The following is a 23,940-nucleotide window of genomic DNA, read 5'->3' as shown; positions in this document are numbered from 1 at the left end:
AGCTGCCCCTCAGGACACCTCAGCCTAACACAAACTTGGGTCTTATCTTGCCAGAATCTGTCACAGGTGAAAACAGACAAGATCTGTCTATTCTCTGACAAACTGTAGTTTCCAGGCCATAAAAAATCATTGAACTAATATTATACCGGCTCAGTGGGGGAAAACCGACAGACCAACCCCTAACCTAAGCTCAGCTGAAATTGCATTACAGCAGATTTCTCTCCTAATAGCACTGTATTAGCCACTGAAATCAAGGCAATGCTTGCCAGAACTTTCTCATGGTCAAGCATTGAAAAATAATTTTTCCTAAACATAAACTCTTAATGCAGGGAATACCCCAACTTGGACTTAAGCCAGTAAGGCCAAAATCTTGAAAGAATTCCTATTTAGGCACTCAGAAGGCGCCTTGAAATATCTGAAGCACTAAGTAAAGTGCAGCCATCTGAGGGATGATGTGCAGAGGAAGCTGTTGCTTAGAAGCACCTTGGTTTTCAACAGCTCCCATACTCGAGGTCACTGGATCTCAAGGTCAGACCAGGTCCTTGGTGTTGGTTTGGCTTGGTATGATGGCTGAGGGGTTTCCTCTTTCCAGAGCCGAGGTAGATGGAAACTCAGCTTCCACAGGTCAACAAGGACACTGCAAACAGTGTCCTCCTTGCTTTTCTTCACAGAGTCGAGGGGGGAAAATGTACGATACTGCTGCTGACCTGAACCCCTCATCAAGACAAAATGGAGCATTGTGTCTTCCTGCCATAAGGGAGGAGGTTGGAGTATTGTGGGGCCTTGCAGCTAAAGGCAAGGTAACTTATGAGTAAAATGAGAGGAAAATGGTACGACTTAAAGACATGTATTTTATCTAAATTCAAGAGGTCAGAGAAAGCACCAGTTTCTTGAAACGACCAGATTTATCCAAGTGGAAATCAAGGCAAAGAAACTTAGAACTGCTGTAACACAGTGCTGTTGAGAGCTGGTTCTGACCTCTCACAAACTTCTTCTGTGTCACAGCCAAGCTTCCTTCAGCCTCCTCCCTACCCATGATCAAGTACTCAGCTCTGGGTGTAACTTTTATTCTAGGAAAATAATTCATAGAGCTGTATTTCAACATCTCATGCTAAGCTCTTTTGGAAACAACCTGAGCAGGTATTTGGTTCAACATCTCCCCCTAAAACACAAGGTGTTCCAGGTAAAATAATAGTAAATAGTAAATAAATACAGTATCAGCTATAAGAATTGACGAGGTGAAAGTTTCTGGGTGGGTGCACCATCTCATCCCACTGCCTCCACCCCACTGGAGGTGGGCAGAGCCAGGGCAGGGCTACACTTGCCTGGAGGTGGCTGTGATGGGCCCCATGGCTGGCTGGATACATGGCCCAGGGCCTCATGGCTGGCTGGATACACAGCCCCCCCCCCCCCCCCCCCCCCCCAAAGCAGCAGCTGTACTGCTTTCTTTTATTAAAGTCTTCCATTGCATAGTTGATGTCTGTGTGAACCCTTGGGAAGCAGCAGGTGCAAGTAGTTCAAACCAATGCTTTCAATAGCCTTGGATTAATGATAAATAGTCATATATAGCTGATACAGGTGATCACACAGCTCTGCTCTATGCCTCTGCAAAGGTCTGTTCTGGCTGCAAAGCCAGGCCCCCCAGTCCTTGGATGACCTTTTCTCCTTCCCTGATCCCCACAGGCAGACTCAGGGTTTTTGGCCTATAAGCAGTCCCCAGCTGTGTCTGGCTTGGTGGCAGAGGCAGCATCACTCCCACCTTCTCTGCAGGCAACCCTGCTTCTGTGTTGGCTTGGAAGCAGAATTTTGGACAACTTTCCCTATCGCTCTCCTGCAAAAATGCCATATGCAGTGAGAAAACCCTATCAAGGTGAGGTGTTACGGCCACACACGTCATGGATGAACCAGGTGTGTCCTGGTCCTTGATATCCTATTGCCTGGCACAAGGCAGATGTTCCCTCTCCATGACTGCAGATGGGGTCACTTGCAGGGTACGGGCAGCAGCCTGGGAAAACCAGGCTCCATGGGGCCAGGGCAATGGAGCTGCAGCCCACGGTGCCTCCCATCACCCCTGAAGAAGGGGGCACTCGTGGCTCTGCAAAGGCAAAGCTTGTGCTGCTTTTGGGAAGCAAGGGCTACGAAAGTTTGTGCATGAACAGTTTGTGGCCAGCTGAGTGTCCCATAGAGGTCAAAGTCATGGTTCACTTGGATAATAAGGTCCAGCTGAATCAAGGCTTTCCAAAACAAAAACTCCTTTCAGGTGCGTAAATATGTTTTTAGGAGATCCCACTTGGGAAGGTCTTGATCCGCATATCCAGTTGGCAGACACTGACAGGCAATTCAAGCCAGCTTTATTGTACAAGGAAGCTTTGAACATCAGCATGAACAGCTGGAGAAATACTGATTTCTGCTCTTTGTTTCATCTGCTGCAGCTATGCAGCCTCCCAAATTGTTGCAGCAGGAGGGAAACTGGAAGGCTGCAGTGGAGATGGGACATTCATGGGCAGGGATCTTGTTGAGCAACTAACCAGCTGTTCAGGCAGAAAACTGGCATTCCCATCTCTCATTCAGCAGAATGTGTTTTCTAATTGCAGATTAAACACTAATTGTGAATCGTGTGTTCTTGTCACTAAAGATATCAACACAAATGCTTTCAACAAGCTTCCTAATTTTTTAAATAGAGCCATTTAGGACAATTATTGCTTGAATTTGCACATGCAGGCTACATCTATTCCAGGTTGCTGCAAGACACTGGTGTTAAGGTGGTATTTTTTATAAGCTATTGAGAAAACACATCAAGTATATTAGCACTAAACTGTAGAAAGTGCTGCTGTTGGTAATGTTTCTCTTTACTACGAATGCCAAAACAGACTCCTTTTCTGTGGGAAAAAATAAACATTCACTCTATCCCATTCCACTAAGCCCAGATCTTCCCTGTACCCTATCAGTTATTTTGCTGCAGTTGGTTAATTTCAGCTTTGGTAACTTCAGCAAATGAGAACATCCATTTCTTATCACAGACCTTTACCAAACACACATGCTTAATTTTGCAGAACATCTGGAGCCCATCCATCTGCTGCTACAGAGCTCAGACTCTTGCTTATTTGTGTCCTCCTCCAGTTTCTCCTCAAAGAATGTGAACTCAAAGCACTTTTTTTTTGTAATTTGCCTGATTTGAACAGAACATGCAAACATGAAAAGCTGCCATGCAATATCTGTCTGAAAAAAAGCTAAAAATTCAGCATAGGAAAGGTCAATTCTAGACAAGACACTCATCCATGCTTCTGATTCTTGACTAGAAAAGCCTAAGTAATGGCACAAAAAGGCCATTGCTTCTCTTTTATCATCTTTTACTCTCTCCCAAGAAGTCTCTGTCAGACTTTTAACCACATTACTAGCAAAGGTTTGTAATCATAAATCAACTTTTGTTTTTTCCCCTCCAACTTGAAAAACTGTCTCTGTGTTCCCAGCCCAACCTTTTTGCACACCTTGATTCACTTATGCCTCGGATCTAGTCTATGGTTCATGATCCCTCCAGCTCCCTGAGCTGCCTGGAGTATCAGATACTTTCTCCAAACAGGTTGCATAACTCCTTGATGAACAGCATTTAATTCAGGCAGTATTGCCAGGACGCAACATTAGGTAGGGAGAACTCAAAAGCTCATTCCACTAGCTGTGGAATGCAGTGGTGGGATCCAGTTTTTCCACCAGCCCAATATCAGCTACCCTAAAATAGAGATTAAATTAGTGAGTGCATTTCTGAAAGGAAACTGTGTATCTAAGAGGATTATTTATGTGAGTGCATGCACATGGATGCCTGTTAGAATAATGCAGATAATTTTGGGAGCTGCTATTCATCTGTCACAATTTTTGGTTTGCTGACATCTGTCTGCCTGTTTCCAAGTCAAGGATTTCAAACTCAAGCTGTAGGGCAGGAAGATAACATACAGATGAAAACACATGAAATTCTGATGAATTCTTTCATAGTTTCATAGCTAAATATCTAGCAACACATGAATGTCAAATCTTACAACCAGGCTGCAGTTGGTCAGCAGAGAAACCCATTCTCTCTGGTAAAGAAATACGTCTCTCATCTATATTGATGAGAAACTAGCAGATTAATTACCAGGCAAGTCTGATTTCCCCCTTGTTAATATTATCTGCAATCAAGCAATAAAGTCACTTCCTTTGCACAGGGTCTTAGTATACATATGGCTGACCTAGCACAGCAAATAAAGCACAGATCAGGTATCAGCAAACCAAGATGGCAAAGAAGAGTTTCATGTCACATGAGTGCTTGTGAGTATGCACACAAAGCCCTCTTTTGCAGAAACCCAAATCTGTCTCCAAGTACATTTGCCTAACAGAATGTGTACCAAGATGAGCAGAGTCTGAAAGAAACAGGCCTTTTCTAGGCTGCAAAATAACAGGGAAAGAGTAGTTTTGCTCTTGCTACCCATCCCCACCTCCCTTTGCAGTCTTCTCCACCTGAGCAGCTCCCACCCTCCCTTCAGTGTCTCCCAGCTGCTCTCCCTGCCCCACTGCCAGCCAGCCCGGAGGGGACAGCTTCTCTCACCTCCTTCCAGAAGGGTGGCATAATGCACTCTGTCCTTCTGACCACAGCATGGAAACTGGGCACAAATGGGGGGGGGGCAAACAAACATAAACAAATAATGTGGGGCTCCCTATCAACCCTGTTCCTCATCTTCCATCATATTCACTCTGTCAAGCTGTATGCTTGGTACCTGGAGCAGTTTCAGTCCTGGAAGGAAGGAAGAAAATAAAAATGGACTTTTCAATCACAAAATAGCCCATTGTGCTCTCAAGGCAGTGAGATAAAGCAGCTGGGAAAAGAGATTCCTGTTTTCTGTGAGTTATGACAACCATTTATTTCTGGTGCTAGGCTACAGAGCATGGGAAGATAGGGTCAGCATTTGCAAAGTATTCTCAAAACCCCTAAAGTGATATTCTGGTCTCTGAAGTGGGAGTAGTTTAACTGCCCAGTACTTTGATAGTCCCTCAAGAAGAAACTTGGCACTTGAAATATCTTCCCACCACTTAGGAGAGAGGCTACCACAGAAGTGTTTTGTTCACTCCAAAGCCATTTGTTCAACAAGGACAACCTCCCAACAGAAAGGCACCACCATGAGGAGCTGCTTGTCAGAATGGTATCCTTGTGTCACCTTTGACCTGTAGCTATGGTTCACTTCACAAATCTATACCGATGACCTTGGGGACCAACACCACTGATTGGAGGCAGGAAGTACATCAGCCTTCAACTCAAAATGCGACATTTATCTTCAGAGAGACTCCACCACATGGTCTTGTGTGTTCTTGCACTGCACCTGTGCAGGTAATGAACTGTGGGGCAAAAAATTCAGTGTGTTTGAACAAAAGCTTTATGGAGTAGTTATTTCTTGTCTAGCTCTGAAACGGTTTAGCACTGTCCAGAACACAAGGCTGATGCTATTCAAGTGCCCTGCACCAAACACTTTATCCTCACCACAAGACATCACACTACATAAGCCCAAACTGATACTGGAATGCAAGAGCTTAGTTCAACAGGCAAAAGTTAGCTGAAATCTTTTAGTGGTTACCCCTGTGAAATTTCTACCAGAAAGTCTGAAATACTGAAGAAAAGAATACCAATCTATGATGAAGGGTTTTTGTAACAGCTTCAGTAAGTTTCACCAAAAAAGAAAGTATCTGTGTATTCCAAAGTTGTTGCCTAATAAAAACAAACCAACCCCAAACAAACAAAAAACCGCCACCAACCCCCCAAAAAAACCACAAAAACTCAAAACAAACAAACAAACCAAAACCACAAACAAAAAAGAAAAAAAAGAAAACAAGAAAAGGGAAAGCAAAAAAGGAAGTAAGAACAGACATGCAGTGACTGTGATGTCAGAAAAGCTGTAAGGAGTTTATACCACTAAGAATGTTCCCCCCCAAAATGTCACAATATACTGAAATATCCAAAGATTCGGTGTTTTAGATGTGTTTAAATGCAGAAACTGGATGTGAGGAGAAAATGAGTGTGCAAAGGTCCTTTACTTGATCTCCTTCCATACCAATGAGCTCCCCCTGGCGTTCAAAAGTGGCTTTAGCACCAGCATTGAGAAGAAAACAGGCAACAGGAATTAGGCAAAATGCAACAAATGTGATAAAGGGCAGACACAACTTACAATAAATGCTCTCTTTTATTACTCAGTTCATCAAAACATTTCAGTTTTCTCTGCAAGATCTGAATCAGAGCAGCAATACAGTCATTTGTCTACTGTAACATTTCCACAGGAGCCAGCGTGACAGACTTCACGCACAGGACCTAGTGCTGTGTGTTCAAGCCCCATGAAAACTGAACCATATCCTTAAGAGCAAGAGTGACAGATTGCTTGTAGTCATCTTTTCATTACCCAGCTGTGAGCACCACACAAAAAACCAGGAAATTTCTTAAGGAAAGAAAGTGACCTTGTATGATTGCCTATTGATAATTCATAATTACAGAATGCCACAGTCCAACAACAGAATTACTTGAGTAGGTTTGGTATTTTGGGTTTTACTATAAATATTGGATGAGGTTTGTTTATTAGTATATTTGGTGAGTGTTTAGACATGAGAAAATTTTAATGTTTTGATAGAATTCATATAGAAATAGTTTTAATTAAGTACCCAAAGCTTTAGAAAATAAATGTTTCAGTAAGATCTGATTAAGACACGTACTAATGAGAGAGGTATAAGAAAATGCAGTGAAAATATACAAATTTCAAGTGCAAAAAGAAACACCATTATTTCTCAACAGTTTAAACCTGCTTTCTCAAAAACCATCTCTCTTTCTCTAATAAAGCTAAAATACCAGCCTTTAAATAGGCAGCCCCACTATTCAGTTGGTAGGAAAGATACATCTATTGCACTAGAAGTACAAAGCTAAGAAGAATGCATAATATTTTATTCTTAAACTTATTTACAAAAATATATTGCACCAATCCATTGTCCTGTATCCAGTTAATGTTAAGGAAAAGCCTATTATGTACAAGTCAAAAACAGAAGTGCAAAAGCGGACTGAAAGAAAACAGAAAGAAGTTTATTTAAAATGCTAAGTACAGTTTATTACCTGACCAAAGCCTACATCCAGTACAACCTAAAATAATTTGTTGCAGCCATATCTGCAATTTCAGAAATCCTTGCATTTCTCTGCAGAACAAGCCTTATCTTTCACTCTAACCACCAGAGGGTCTACATAAAATGTAAAGGCTAATCAGAGCTTAACAGCTTCATTTCTCCAGGTAAGTGATGCTCTTTTAGGCAAATTGAAAAAGCTACATTATACACATATTTGAAATGTAGTGATAAATCAGGCATGATGGTTTTCATCCTTCCAAAACACCATGAGGAAAAATTTGCTGATTTTTCAGGACTGATTATTCCAAAGGCATTGCCAGTCCAAATTACATTAGCACAGCATATGGTCCTGTCTCAGTCTACCTGCCACTGGGACTGTCATGATGCATTTCTGGGGTGTAGGTAAGGAGAACAATCATAACCCAGAGATGAAGCAATGCCTGGGGAAAGAAAAGAAATAAACTTAGCACTGAATCATCATCCACAGCAACAGTAAATAGGAGAGCTCTCAACGAGAGCTAATAAAACTCATTTTGTAGAAATATTTTGATTAAAATATTTTTTCTATTAATCAGATACTTCTAAAAAATAATTGGCATTTGAACAATGAAATGCTGAATCAGATTCTGAAGAAGCTATTTACAGAAAACGAAAGAGTTTACACAAGCAGCAAAAATAAAGCAGCCTGTTTTCCTACAGATTTGTGTTAATCTGGTTTCTCTTTTCCTCCAGTGACTTCAGTTCTTCCCTCTGACACCCAGTCCCCAGCCAGCACATTATGTGATGTGCCTCGAGTGACTGGTAAGCCACTACTCACTCTTGCGCCAACTGGCTGACACCAGACTGTAAAACAGCCAAGTTCTGCTTTCCTTCTCCTTACCACAGGCACTGATTGGAGGCATTTTTATGAATTCTGCAGGAATGTTAATTCTCATTCAAATTTGGCTGAAATTATCCAATTAGAATCGAAGCTGCCTGGAGTCCAAAAAGGAATACCTAATCCACATTTATTTTTAAAAATAGTTTTAAAAATTCAAGTTATAGTAGTCATGGTCAAGGTTTGAGCTGAAAAGGGGTAACTGCCACTGACTGCTCAGCTCATATACAGCCACCATTAAGCCTCCCTTCAGATTGCACCTTAGGCAGCAGAAGCCTTCAGTGGTTTTTATAAAGCCTGCCTTTCCACAGGTCCCTGCAGCTGACAGGCACCTGCCCTCCAGTGGACAAGGGAGGCATTTCACTTCTAGCAGTTGCCAGCCTGACAATTTTGCCCAATGTGGGCGAGCAATTTTCTACTATTTGTGTAAGTCTACCAAGAAAAACTTCTCTTGCTACTTTTTCAGCTGCTAGAGAAGAGTGATCATTAGTCACTGAAAAAAACCGAAGTGAAGAGTCAAATATTTAAAAAAAGCTCTAAAAAATGTCATTTTCCTAAATGCAGTGCATGCAGGCATGCCAGGTTCACCTTGGCAACTGGTCACTACTATTCCATATTTTACCACTGGCCATCTACTTTCACAGGGCTTTCAATGGTAGTTACATAAGTGTCTTTAAGACTGCTATACTAAGAATTTCTGGGAAAAACTGAAAACTGCCAAGCAACATGACTCTAAAATGCTGTTGTATAAGTATTATTTGGTCCACTTTCCAAAAACCCACATTGAGTTGTTAATTATAGCCTTTCGAACATCAATCTTGCCATTTAAGACATACATTTAAGGCATATAAATTGGCTACAGAAATCTTGCATCCAAGAAGGCTGACTCACCATGTAAATGATTACAAAGACTCTTGCTATGGGGTATCGCCTCAGAAAGATTCCCAGCCGAATGCTACGCAGGCAACAAGAGAAAACAAAACACACAATTCAACACTGAGCAATAAATTCCTGTTCCTCTCATCCCACTCACCACAAACTCAAACATCATGGCTTTGTTTCTGTCTTGAATTGGCTGAAATATACACAAGGCTTTGTTGTTTTCTTGAATTTTACTTCATGGACTCAAAACATTAAGTGGGGTGAGAAAATTCACCAACAAAACATATTCTCCTAATTTAATCCAAATCATAGAAATCCTTTCACAATGAAATTCAAGTACCAAGGAAGCACAAAGAACTTTCTATGAAGTTATCTTGCATTCAAAGAAGTATCACCAGATTTTGTTTTCTGTTGGTATTTGGTTCAAGTTTTGTAGCAGACCTTTGCTACAAATACTGTCAATTCACCTAACTTCTCAGAAAGGGATCAAAGCAAGTCTATTGCTGGATCCAGAATGATTTGCATTTACTAATTCCTCAGACAGATTATCTTTCAAGGTAAATAGCTGCATTGGCTTAGAAGGCAGAATCTTGTCTTCATCAGGACTAAAAGAGCACAGATGATACTCCCCCACTAATACACTCTTACTGTGTTTATCACAGACACAGCCAAAACCTCTGAAAGTAAAAAATGTAGAAGATGGTAATGAATTAGGTTAGATTTTTTTTTCATAGTTTAGAGAACCTCCTGCATCAAAATCTGTAAGAGCTTTGTTTAAATAATTGACTATAATTTGCAAAAGCTCAAGAATATTAGTATCATAGGAAAGCACAAGTGAAATGGGGCAATATTTAGTAATTTATACCATACTTTAGCTGCATTATTTTTAACTTTTACCTTCGTAAAAGCGATACAAACCAAAGCGTGTCACTTGGAAACTGTAAAAGGATGACAGCAGCTACAAATGCGTTGCCCAGGGGCACTCTTACCTAAACTGATCTATAGTACTGGCAGCTTTGCGGACTCTCCCATACACCCCTGCCACGCTGGTATCCACGTCACTGAACAGGACAGGAACGCTGCGCATACGAGCACCTGTTTGAAGGGGAAAAAGGCAAAAAATTAGCCAAGCTGTTGTTTAACTAAAACAAATTGTTAGTATATAACAAAGATATATAAAAATAATATAAAAATAGTGATCAATGTGATTGAAGTGTCATCAATTCTTGATAAACTTACAATCAAGTCAAACATTTCTTCAACTTGGTATATTTTTTTAATTTATTAGCTTACTAAATGGATATCTTGATATTCAACTCTATGATGTCACAGTAACTATTATGAGGTGTATAAAATGATGGGCTTGATACTTGCCACAGTTTCTCAAATTTTTTTTACTGTTATACAGTGAAACTTTCATTAGCATTTCTGACACTAACTTGTATATTCAACAACTTTTTACTTTATTTACATTTTTACTATGTATTGATTTTATTAAAAAAAAGAAAAAAGATTCTCAGATAATGTTACTTTTGTGCAACTAAACTTCAGCTTCCTTAAGTTGCTTATAGACAACTCCTGCTTTGATAAGCAGAGAAACAAAAGACTGGACTGTTATTTCAAACCTCTTGGTGATTGTCCCTTGCTTTTAAAGCTACTTAAGAGATACACAAAATGACAAACTTTGACTCTGCAAAGTAACATCTCAACACCGTGGATCAACTGCTGAGGTTGTCCCAGAGATACACAATTGACAAACCAACCTCATCAGAACCATCACATTTTAAGCTGCTTTTCAAGAAAAACAGAAAGGAATAAATTAATTTCAACCAGATCAATTCTCAAAAGGAAGTATTCCATTCTTGCCCTTCTCCTAAACCCTTTTTGCAAGAGAATACTTAGATCCTGCTTCTAATATTCAGTTTAAACCCCAAAATACAGGTTTATTTGCACCTGTGACAGGATTGTTCCAATAGTGCCATATTACTTAGAATTAAAGATTAAATTGGCTTTGTTAAATTTACTGAGGCCATTTGCACACAAAAAGGAGCTTCTAATTAACTATTTTTATGATACTGGCTGATGTAGAGAAGGTCTCTAGCATAAGTGGCCTATTTTCAGCACTTATTTTTCCTTACAAACTCAGACTTTCAGGGAAAGGCATTAGGAAACAGAAAAGCCTGAACTGCAGAAAAGACAAGAGTTTAAAGTATTGCATTTCCTTACTTACCTTCAGCACCATCAATGCCTGCCATGTTAATGGAAGGTCCATTAGCACTCGTGCCTTGGAGAGCCTTCAGCTGTTGCTCGAGCCGTTCCAGTTGGTACACAAGTGAGTTTTTCTCTGTGCTCAGGCTCTCTAACATGGTTTGCTTCTGAATTAGTGTTTCTGTCAGCTGATGAAGCCGATTTTCTAATTCTGTCTGACTACTACTGCTTAGAGTCTTGTTTGTGAGCTAAAAGAAAAGCAAAGAAAAAAAATCATTCTAAATTCCAGCTCTGACCAACTGACATATTACAAAACTGTAAATAATCTAAGCTTTCAAGAACCAAATTACTCCACTGCAGAATTTTTACAGGACAATGCCATCAGAACTATCACCAGTGAGTGCAATAGAGGAAAGTTAATTTCAACAGTTGTTAATTGTTTACATTACACAAGGAGCTCAATGTAAAAATGTATCTGTTTTCCACCTATAATCCTACAAAATTTCTTGTATAACCCTAAATTTGATCACACAATCACTGCTATGCCTCAAAGACAAGTTCAGACAGCAATCATTAGCAAGCTAATCCAGCCTGACTACCATACTTTCAACTTAGTGAGTACATAAAAATGTTTTCAAGCAAGGAAAGCAAAACTCAGTACAAGGAAAGCAAAACTCAGTACAAATGGGGAGAATCTGATGCCATTTTACAGGAAAACTTGAATGAAACGGTGAAAATGCAGGAAATGTTGCAGAAGAACTGAGGAGCACTGAGGCAGAAAATTTGGTTGTACTAGCAAACAGAAACTGCATGGCCAGCAAATGGATCATGCATTTGACATGGATCATGTAATTCAATTTGCAGAAAATATTTAAAGCAAATAGGAATCACCAGATTTGCCATATGTGCCATAGCTCATCTATTCACTACAGTCCTGGACCTCAGCCACTTTGTGGCATCATATTCCATAAAAATGTAGCTTCACTGATGAAAAAAACAGAATTATCAGGGATTACAGAGATCCAAAATACAAATTAGGTGCCTGCAACAAGGCAGGTACAGATAGTCCTGAAGTTCAGCACTAGCAGAAAATTCATCTGGCAACATGCCCAAGTAACCCATCACAACACAACCATTTCCAAATCCTCTGACATGGTAACTGCACAGCTGACCACACCTGACTCCAGACTACCAATTTCTCCACAAACAGACTACTTTTCACTATGCTAAGGTAATTTAACAAAATGAGGCCTATGCCTTCGTGCTGCCCAAGGAGACTGTGGGGGCTGACAAGTATGAGGAGGTTCCAAAAGGGATTAGATTGATACAAGGAAAACAGGTCCATCAACACACCAGTGGAACTTGGTAGAAACTTAAACACTAACAACCCTAATTCAACTGCTGATGCTGAGCAGGTACAGGGAGTGAAGAAGTGGCCAGGCTCACATGCTGGCCCCTACTGCCACTGGCCAAGATAGAACAGTGGGCCAGAAGGATCACTGAGTCTGCAGGACATAACCGAGGTTCTGTGCCCAGCTACAAGGATCTTGGCAGAATTCATAATGACCTAATCAAACTCCAATGAGGTTTTTTAGTTTGCAAAGAGAAGAATGTTGATCCAACACCCCCCACCAGGTCTAGTTGGGACAGAGGCTGATTTTCCCCTCCCTTTATATAAAAGCACATACAGCTATAAAATGGGATATTTACATGGATCCCTTCTTGTATTCCCTACTCTCAAAACTCTACTCTTTATTGAAAACAAGTACACTGTGCCTCGCATGTAGAATGCTTATGGGATTTTTCAGGATAGGTTAGTCAAATGAGTAGTTCCTATCACTGTTTTCAGAACTGAAGGGGATAAAATTATTTTCTATACACACCTGATTTCTGAGCTTCTGAATTTCTTCCTCTCTGTCTTTTATTCTGCTTTGCAAAGTATTCTTTGTTCGATACAATTCTTCTTCAGTATAATGGAGTTCCTATAAAATTTATCACAATTACAAATAGAAGATTTTACACATATATGTATTTTAAAAGACACACTAGTTATTTAGAGTTTCACAACAGAACACAAGAAAACAATATTCTGCAATCAAATACAAACTGAAATACTGTCTTAGTTACATGTCTGGCTAGGATGGAGGGTATGGGGAAAGAGAGAGCTGAGCATCAAGACACAACCTACAAGGCCAATTAAATTCTTTTGCGGAGACTACCCTAATATAAATATTAATCCCAACTAGTTTACTAAGAGCCACACAATTTCATTGGGACCATAATACATCTTCCTTACACTTTCACCATTTGTTGTAGTGCTATCTTGAAACTATGTCAATAATGTAACGATTACAAAATACTCAGGGGGTATCTGTATTCCTAAAAATACTCATTAATTCAAAATACCATTCTTTAAACGTATTTGAAAACCCTTGGCATATCTATCTGTAATTCTGTACGACATACATCTTCCCCTAAATTTTAGGATAAATTAACATAGCAGATGTGAAAGGAGAAGGAATATTAATAAAAAACAAATTACTGAAGAGTAAATCTAACCATAAGTTCTGTTACTCCCATGATATAGTGGCAATTTTAGCTCCCACTTAAAGACATGTCAAGCTTATTTTTTAAATTAAGACCATCTTCAAATCACTATCACTTCAGCTGTCAGTTGCTACAGAAAACACATAATCCTGTTCTCCCTTTGAACCGTCAGATGTACAAAATATAACGCCTCTACTTATCTTCCATCTTCAGTTTCAGAAACCTTTTGACAATAGTTAAAGCAACTCCCAGACAGAACTGACCATAACTATATTAAGTATCAACACACGCAATTATGTTAAAAGCACATGTTAATGGGTGTCATCCAAAAGAAGACTTCAGTTTCTGCAATAACCAATAATGATTTTTTTAATTCACCTCACTCTTTCTATTGACTTAAAACATATTCCTCAGAAGGGCAGGAGTAACAAAATACAATCTACCATCTGCTTTGACATAATAAACATCAGCTACCCATCAAAAGCAGACCTCGACTTCTGCCTTTTAATTAGTTCAAGCTGCAAGAATCCCATTAAAATGTAATTTCTGGAAGGATAGATAATCCTATAAGATAAATTGTTCCTAGCAGATACAGAGTACTCATGCTTTCCTTGTTATTAATTCTCTTTACATGAGCTTTTTCTTACAAGGAAAATTTTTCACAGAGTGCAAAGTATTTGTCCAATTCCTACTGAATAATAAGTTCATTCACATGAAATAAGAGTTTGCCTTTTTTTCCCTGCTCTATTTTTTGTACGAAACTAATTATATCAAGGCAGAGTTTGCGCAAAAAGATGACACAATCTGACAGAATTCATTAACATAATTTTATCAGCAATTTGCCTAATAGAGTAGCTTACAAGTAACAACAATTAATTCAGAACTGAGTAACAAATGGATTAAATAAAGTACCTCTAAATTGGTACTACAATGACATTGTCTTACAAGCTGAAACTTATGTATTAATTGAGCACAGGAAGTTTCACAGTAGCCACTTTCAGTATTACTGTTTCTTGATACAAAAAATGTTACAAATTTTACTCTATCCCTGTTGTTTGATTGTTTCCCTGCTGAATAAAATTCAAGATCCTGATCAATTCTGTGCACTCCTTAAGGTCCTGTTTATTCAGTGAGATCTCTGTTCATCAGGAGTATCCAGAAGGCCCTGACCATTGCTTAGTTCTGGCTGCACCTTCCTTGACCTAATGACATTCCCCAAGCTTTTGGGGATTTCTTTGGAATACTAGACAAAAAATTAATTGAACACTGCCCAAGTATCCAATTATTCTCTTATTAAGCCAAATCCTTTGCTGATGGCACTACATGGGGCCTAAAAAGAGATCCAGCTTTCAAGAATTCCTTACCTGTTTTTGCCGTTCTAGCTCAGCTTCTGCCTCTTGCTTGGCCATTTTATGTGCTGATATCTGCTCCTGTAAGTCTTGAAGCTGCTCTCTCACTGACTCAGCTTCACTTACCTGCTGTGTCTCCATATCCTGAAAGAAACAGAAATGTAACCATTTCACTAACATTCAAACATTACTGCAAATCTGTTGTAAGTAACAGCAAAAAAAAAGTAGTAAATGCAGTATTTCTTCAAAGGAAAAGGAAGGCGTGGGTGTATTGGATAAATGACATTTGGTCATTTTATACAGAATATTTTTACTAATAGGGTAAAAAAATAAACACATTTTGTGAACATGAAAAGCCTCCATTTCTTCCTTTCTACTATCTACAGGCTAAAACTGTAAAACAGGCTTGCATGCAAGCTGCTGTGTTGAGCTCATTATGCCAGCAGATGACTTGGATTACAGTGCTTCAAGAATTAGTAGCTCTTGCAGAAAAGGACATAGGTGATGGCTAGAAAAATCACTATGCTTGTTAGGAAAGATACTTCCCTCAAAAGGAGTACACAGTAGGGAGAGAAGAGAGAAGTCAGGTAATTAATACTAGAAACAACAATCCCACAGTATACAAGAAAGCAGTCCTTTGTTGTAGGTAAGTACAAATGCAGGTGTACATAGGCACATACCTGCATCTCTGTTCTCATCTGCTGTATTTGCCCCATTAGTTTTTGTATTTCTTCTCTCTGAGTGTCTCGCTCATGTCTCAGTTCCTCCAGTTCCACTGTGCTTGCTGTATTGCTATCCAGGCCTTCAATACCAGAGCCTTCTTTTAAGCTGTTTATCAACTTTTCTTTAGACTGAAAAAATAAGTCAATATATTATTCATAGCAGCATTGAACAAGTACTCAACTAGAATATGCTATAACAACTTTGCTCTAAAATTCACACATAGACATAAAGCACTGGTTTATCTGTTCTTTTATCCAATAATGACCCCACACATTTGGAAATGAAAATGCTTCCGTATTGTTAATTTTTCTGATTTCCTGTATGCCTTAAGACTAGGTTTACTGAAAGCCTGTGTTACCTATGGAAGAGTACAGCTTTGTTCTTTACAAGTGCCTGGAACGTTAAACTTGTCATGGATAACAATTTTGGCCCTCTAGGTACCGTAACAGAGAAGCTGCACACTAACAGACACTAAAAAAAGACACTAAAGACAAAACTGACCTCCTTTTTCTCCTGCCAGCAAAATCAAGAACCAAATACAGCAATAACTCTTCCAGGAAAGAGGACAGACCATTTTATTCCGAGTCAGCCTAGTGTTACCTCAACACTGTCTTGTGATTTCAGGCTTTTCATATTTACCAAGATGATTTAAAACCTGTCCTCGAACATTCGACTAAATTAACTATTCTAAACAGAGATCTCTATCTTTAACATCTTGCTAAAGTTTATAAACAAGACTCAAACTGACCACATTTGGACATGGTATCTTCGACAAATTAAATAGTACAGAACTCTGCACAAAATACCTGATTTTGCCATTGTTTATATAATGTTGATCACAAGCAACCTTTCAGGACATGAAAAAATATTTTCTGGTTACATGTTAAGTATACATTCTATGCTATGCTTCAGTCTCAAGCAGAACAAAAGAACATTACTGAATCAAGAATACTGGATATGGAACAAACTGTAGATTGCATCTACTTAACTATCTGGACCCTTGGACATGGAACACACAGAGATGATGCACAATAAGTGCAAAGGTGCACCTGGATTTTTTTTAAGGTTCAGGACCTGAACTACCACTTCAATTTCATAACTTCATCTCTAAACTGAAGTTTACAAAATGCAGACTGGTAGCTGTTCTATGTATGTATCATTATAGACATGCCCCAGAAGACATTACAGGACACATGAAAAAAAATCCCACAAGTTAGATTCTTTGACACATGACACCTTAAAAAAGTTAAAGCATACAAATCAAACTGCATTTCGTCACAACAATGCTTACTTGGAGAATGCGAGTAGCTTTCTGTTTATAGTCTGTCAGTTCCTGTTTTGCAGACTCTAGGTGGCTTTTAGTTACTTTGACTTGCTGCTGAAGCTCATCAGCTCGCCTCTTTTCATCTAAATACTTTTTCTCTGCTACAGTTATCCCTTCTGCCAAGTTCTGACGTTCTGCTTCCACTTTACTTAGACGTGCTGCAAACTCATTCTATGAGCAATAAAGAAACAATACTTTGTGTTTAAACACAGTCTCAACTTTAACCTAGAAAGGAAAGAAGACAGTTTAAAAGCAACTACACAGGGCACACCACCTCCTACTTAAAGACACATTACTGCTATGTGGAAAAAAATTCTGCTTGCTTAAGCAAGTGGTAAATAATCTGAGTAAGAATATGGTTTTCTTTCCCTCACCACAAATAGTGAGGGAATAACAATCTTCCTATTATTCACATTTATTTAGCAAACAAAAAGCAAGATTGCCCCTCAAAAAATATTATCAATTGTAGTATGACATATTTTGAAGTACTTTAAAAAAAACCAAAACAGACACTAACAAAGATTTTCAGAGATGTTATTATACATAACAAAGGCCAAATTAAGTGTGAAAACATTCTCTATCAATACTGTACTTGCATCTTTACCACAGAAGTGATCATCCATCTTAAGATCTCACAGTAAAATTGTGTAACAATAAGGTGTGTAACAACACACCATGGAAAACTAAACTGATTACTGATTTACTTTTAAAATATGTATTAACACTAAAGTTAGCATGAAAAAAAAACCCAATAAAAACTGTCAACATTAATCCTCGAAAAACTTTACTCACAAAGCTTTCAAAATAACATATAAGAAGTAAATCAGCATCTCAAAGATACTTAGTGCAGCAGACAGCACATCCTTCCAAGCAATTAGTACCCTGAACAGGAACTGAAGTCAAAGGGAGAAGAGAGCACTTGGAACCTCACAGATCTGATCTCAAAAACAGTCTCAAAGGCTTCCTTACTCTTCATGTCTAACCTGCATTTGTTTATAACTTTCTTGTTCTCGCTTGAGTGCAGAGTCTGCATCACGCAGCCTCTCCTGAAGAGTTTGAAGAGCTTGATTTTGTAAACTGCTTCCTTCACTGTGGTCTTGTATTATCCTGAAATAGAGACACACATTAATTGGAAAAGAAGCAAGCTAGTGTGATTTTTTGTGTAGAAATATAACCTCCTTGCTTCCAGACCAGCTTTGAAGATTTGCCCAGTAGATTACTGCATATGGCTCACTACAGGTGTAAAGCCTGGAGTTAATGACACACACTTCTTCTCCCTGGCCTATAATCTGAAGTGTCCACTTGCTGATTTACATCCCAGCACTGAGACAAGTTTAGGAAAGACTTTATATTTGTGCATAAGCAGGACTGTTTTTCAAGAAAAAATAAAATTCTTGGGACCTCAACTTCAGGCCTCTGAAACAAACATAAATACTTTATACAAAATATATTTCAATAATCATATGCCAACTGATGCCCTATTTAATACTCATTTGCCCTGTTCCCACTGCCAACTATATAGCAGATATAGCAGTCTCAGAACAAACTTTAATTCTTGTGTTTCGAATCTTTCCTCATTAGTTTATTATTTTTCATTCTTGAAGAGACTAAATTATCTACCTTTATTTTTTCAAACTTATTACTATTTGCAGAATTCCAAAGTATGAAATTATGAAGTACCGTGATTTTTCATTCTGCAATGCTTCCAAAGCTTCTGTCCGAGCACTTAAGAGCTGATCAGCTTCTTGCAACCGTACTTTCAGCACAGCTAGCTGTGAATCTTTGGCACCAACAGCTTCTGTCAGATCATCAACTCGAGCCTGAAGTTCTCTAACCATCCTGTCACTCTTTGAGTGGTCAGCATTCCACTTCTCCATCTTCTCCCGGGATTTGTTCAGCTCTACGTAATAAGAAGGTTCTTTGAAGTTTACAAAAGTAGATATTGCAAGGTCTTGTAAGCAGTCAGGATGCACATATCTCATTTCTTGAAGAAAAAAATTAAATACAACCAAGCCGAAGTAAAACTGAAAATCTATGAGCTACTGGGAAGTAACAAATGCCAGATTGGCTGTCAAAGCACAACCCATAAAATTTTGGAGGTGATCTCAAAGCAGACATTTCCTTCTGGGTCACACTGCAGATGACAGATTTCACCTGCCCCACTCCTTGCAGTGGCCTTCTGTCAATTATCTCTGTGTGAACAGAAACCTCTGCATAAAGCATCTCTAGTTTAACTCTAGTTTGAGTTTGTTGTCACATAAATAACAATAGAAAAATACACCAGTGGTGAATAATGCCTGAATACTTAGAAGCTTGTGTTTTTAATCTAACATCACACATTAAACTTCACCAGAAATTAAAATCATCTGTCTTATGCAGTTACTGCAAAAAAAAAGTGGTACGTCAATTTTATGCCTAACAGCAGGAGTTTGCTGTATGTTTTATTGTTTAATTTGTATTCACATTCTCTACATCTGTCATTTAATCTGGTTTTGAAAAAGCCAGTGATGTCATATTAAAACGACTAATTTTATATTTTTACTGTCAGTTTCTACGCATCAGAGACTGTAGTCTACTATGGCCAGAAAGAAGTCAGTTTAAAGTATTTAAAGGAATTTATTCATTTAGAAGTATATTGAAATAGCAATTAAAATGGAAGAAAAATATTTTAAACACGGTATTTGCTACCAGTGTTTTAATAACACGTAAGCTTTGTAACTTACTTGAACGTATCATTTTAATCAACACTTGTTTTATCTTTGTAGTTGAACAAGCCTTCTAATTTCTCCCATCTCATTACACGGCAAGTCATACACGCAAATGTACCTGGAGAGCTTTTATTATAAATACACAGAGCATTGTTTCCTAGTTCACTAGCATTTTACTCATGTTATAGCTGAAGTACCTTCTTGTGTTTCTTTGGACCTCTGTATCAATGAAGCCACTTCTTGATTTAACGACTGAACTTCATTTCGCAGCAGCTGGTTCTCCAGGCGAAGATTGGACAGCTCATGTAATTTGGTATCATCATTAGCTGAAAGGCTGGGGTTGGTTACTGCATTTAGTGATGAATCCTTCACGCTGCTCCCTTGTGCTCCCAGGCCAGAGTCTGAACTGTCTGGAGTTTCTGTACAGAGAGATGCAAATTAGAACTAATGTATGTATCTAATAAGCTCCCTTTATACAAACAGTAGTTCCATGTTCTGCATCAATGGTTAAGTAACAACAATGATAATAAATCAAAATAGTTTATACTGAAATGGAATATAGAGCTGTTTCTCACAAGGAACTGCGCAAAATAGAACTATTTACATTTATGCATATTTATGCATCATGCAGTATTTTTGTTAATACTGCATGACAAGACATAGAAGCTCCAAAATTTCTCATTACATAAATGGAAACTTTATGGTTTCAAAATATTAATGCTCTATTTACGACTTTGCTGCTCAGAGAAGTCCTCAGAAGCTGAAGAGTAACAGAAAACATTAAATATACATAGCAACTAACTGAAGAAATTTTTAGTACAAGCTCATTCTGGGTTTCCATTCAGAATTTGTCAATGTCAATTTTATTTTAAAAGAGAGAGAACTATAAAGGAACTCCTAGCAGTATTCTGAACAACAGTCCCCTGCAGGGAAGGAGGAACCAACAGCCTTTTCCCATCATGCACAAGTATCCTTGATTGATGCTGTGAAAATTCACTGTAAGAATCTTGATTCCAGCATGCAGATAGTTGGCAGCTTTGCAGCAATGTTAAGATAAAAAATGACATAGTAAGCAATGAACAAACAAGCAGGCAATCCAAAAATATTACTGCTGAATTTAGTATGTCCCAGGGGAGTAACTGCTGAAAATCCAGGGAGGGGGCCAGACCGCAACTAATTCCAAGCAAGACTGCAGTGAAATTGTTAAAACTTTATTTACTTCCCCCTGTGATCACTAATCAAGCTGCTTCACGTTTCTTCTTACCACTGCAACAGTCCCTAATACCCCAAGCTCAGGGAACTGGGGCACACTATTAATTCTGAGCACCACCACACCCACAAGTAGCAGCAGTGACAGGAAGATTTCTTCCACATTTTCTCAAACCTTCTGATTTAGGGGATTCTAAGGAGTGTCATTATCTTTCCTTTGATTTAGTTACACAGTTTCCAACTTATGAAACAATTTAGGCTGATTTCTTTTTCTGGAAAACTCAACAGATTAATGAAACTAATGAAGCAAGAAATGAGCTATTTATAGCACAGACTAGATTCTAACCATGGCAATATACAAAGTATAATGTTAACTGGTTTTGTCTACAGCTAATATATCATAAGATACTTTGACAGATTCTATGCTGAATATTTAAATGACAAAGATATATCTGTACAATCAACTTTGGAAAACAGCATGTTCAAATCCTATATTGTAACTACATCCCTTCTTATTTAGCAGCTCCACAATGCAAACTCTGCTCAAAAATCCTCTGAATAAAATTCAACAGGCCACACTGAGCAAACCAGATGTTTCTTAAGCACCAATCAGCAAGGTCACAGAGCCAGGTCTAATATATTTGAATTATTATTAGTAATAAACCTTACTAAAAAGTCATCAACTCAGAAACAGAAAAATACTCACATCTTTGGAAATTATCCCTTTTTATGTCTAAAGCTTTTCAGCATCCTTAATTTAGTAAGTAAAAAAAATGGCATTTACAATGCTTTACATGCTCAAAGTACTGAACAAATACTAAAGTATTCTAACTGCATTATTAATAACAGAACCACTTGCTTCAATTTTCTAAAATAAATAACAGCAAAGTAGCACAGCAACAAGGATGGAGTATAGACTGGACAGTTTGATAGAGAACACAAGTTCTTGACACTTCCCAGCCACATTCTCCTTGTTGACTTGAGCACAGCCCCATCTTTTGACTGGCTGGCCTGGAGGCTCATTCGGCCCTCTGGATTTAGACTGCAGTCATGAACTACTTCTGGCAAACCCAGATGCTTCATCTCTCTAGCTCTCTCATGCCTGTAGCTCTGCAACACCCTATCCACGTCCAGCTTCCTGCAGGACAAGCAAGTTTGCCAGCTTACCCCTCCTGCATGGTGGAACAGGGAATACCGCACCCCACCTCACGTGCTGCACTGGGCAGCAGCCAACACCATCTATCTGTGGGTGGAAGTCACTCACCCTCCTACGTGGCAACAGCAGCTAAGGGCCTCAATGACTGAACAAATGCAGCAGCACCTGCGCTTCTACATGGGGACATATGGGGCTGATGCAAGGTTAGATCACAGCTCAGAGAGGTCAGGGTGAGCAGTAGCAACAAGGTAGATCCAGAGCACAAAAGATTTAGGTATTAACTATGTGCTTGTCAAATTAGCATAGTACCGAGTATGACCTCAGTGATGAAAAAATGTGAAAAGCCCTCCTGTACCTCACCCATTTGACATACTACCACCATTAAATGTTTCATGAAGTGACAACAAAGGCGTTACCTAGCCTTACCCTAGACATACTTGAGTTTTAAATATCTCTAGGTTCAATACTAATTAACTACCATTGCCTTGGCTCCTGACGGCATTATCTTCAGTAGTTTTTGCACTCTGTGTACTGGTAGACACAGAACTAATGCTTGAAGTCCGAGAGTGATTTTGAAGAACAGGTGCCTTGCTCTTCTCCTTTTTAGAATCTATCCTTCCATTAGGTTCTTTCTCTGAACTGTTGAGAAAATCAAATAGCAATTCATCATCAGGTTCTGACTTTTTTCTTCTCACAAAATGTGAGGCAGCTCTGGGTGTGGAAGCATTTTCTACTGGAGAAGCTGCCTCTGAGGATGTCCTACGTGCTGTTTTAACATTTGCTGTTCCTGCCAGGATTGTGGCCTTTTGGTGTTTAATATTATCGGCTGCTGAGGAGATGTAGGCTGCTTTGGATGATGTCTGGTATTTCAGTTCTCCAGTATGCTGGCGCACTTCAGAATAGTCACTGGCAGAGTCCAAGTTCTTATTATCATAAACTGCACTGCTTGATGTGTCTTTTTTGCTCAGAGCCGATGCAGCTCCTTGATCAACTCTGTTGAGTAGATCCTCTGCCTTTCCAGCAAGATCAGCAAGCCAAGACATGATGAGTGTCTGTTGATGAACTCTGTACAATTAAAATTTCAGGACCATATACTGCAAAAGACAAAAGGATTACAAATCAGATTGTATGTTTTACCTAAACAATGGCTGTCAATCTATTAGTGCTGTAGTTATTTTAATACTTTCCTTCTACTCGTTGGTATATTGCTGTTTTGGTAACTAATGGAAATAAAACAAATCACTTTCTGAGGAATACAGACAAGACCTAGGTTTTTAATCAAGGCTATTAAAATCAGACCACTGTATCAGTTTCTGGTGTCATCACCTGCTACAGAGTATCACAGAAGAGAAAACAACTATGCCTTAGACGTTTGGCCTGCAAATTCCCAACCCGGCTCAGGCAGAGGATCTTCTTCCCCACAAACTCTGCAGCCCGCTGCCCCTCCCGTGACACCAACACGGCGCACAGGTGCGTGCCTTCACCTGCACCACGGGCCTGCGACACCACACCGGCGGTGTGTGCCTGTACCCCAGCACCCGGGAATGGCTCCTTCACCCCGGGACCGGACTGTGGAAGGAAGCGCAGAGGCGAACGGAAGGGCGACGTTCAGGGTGGCCGCTGCCCCCCACACCCAACACTGCCTGTCCGCGGCCCTCCCCAGGCCCGGCCCCACTAAGGAGCGCCGGGGGCTCAGCACGGCCCGGCCTCACCTCCTGCAAGCGCGGGGGACGCCCCCGAGGGGAGCCGTGAGGGGCCGGCGGCCAGCGCCGGTCAGCACAGAGCCGCGGGCCGCGCCGGGCAGCTCAGCTCCATCTTTTCCGGCAGACGTGGCCGCC

General features: G+C 39.5%; 1 protein-coding gene across 1 annotated transcript; it reads right to left on the bottom strand.

Annotated features, from left to right (window-relative positions):
- Positions 1–7,060: 7,060 nt before the first annotated feature.
- Positions 7,061–23,940, bottom strand: GOLGA5 (golgin A5). Its single transcript, XM_082283101.1, has 13 exons — positions 23,815–23,940; positions 22,581–23,196; positions 19,935–20,156; positions 18,710–18,929; positions 18,013–18,136; positions 16,997–17,200; positions 15,663–15,833; positions 14,998–15,126; positions 12,970–13,068; positions 11,109–11,334; positions 9,868–9,973; positions 8,888–8,951; positions 7,061–7,559 (listed from the first exon to the last, which is right to left on the bottom strand). The coding sequence occupies exons 2-13, from the start codon at positions 23,143–23,145 to the stop codon at positions 7,479–7,481; spliced, it is 2,211 nt and encodes a 736-aa protein (XP_082139227.1). The 5' UTR covers positions 23,146–23,196; positions 23,815–23,940; the 3' UTR covers positions 7,061–7,478.

The sequence above is a fragment of the Coloeus monedula genome (genome assembly GCF_965178545.1).
Source record: "Coloeus monedula genome assembly, chromosome: 6".
Classification (NCBI taxonomy): Eukaryota; Metazoa; Chordata; class Aves; order Passeriformes; family Corvidae; genus Coloeus; species Coloeus monedula.
The sequence above is the reverse complement of the archived record's forward strand: the minus strand, read 5'-3'. Positions and strand labels throughout refer to the sequence as shown.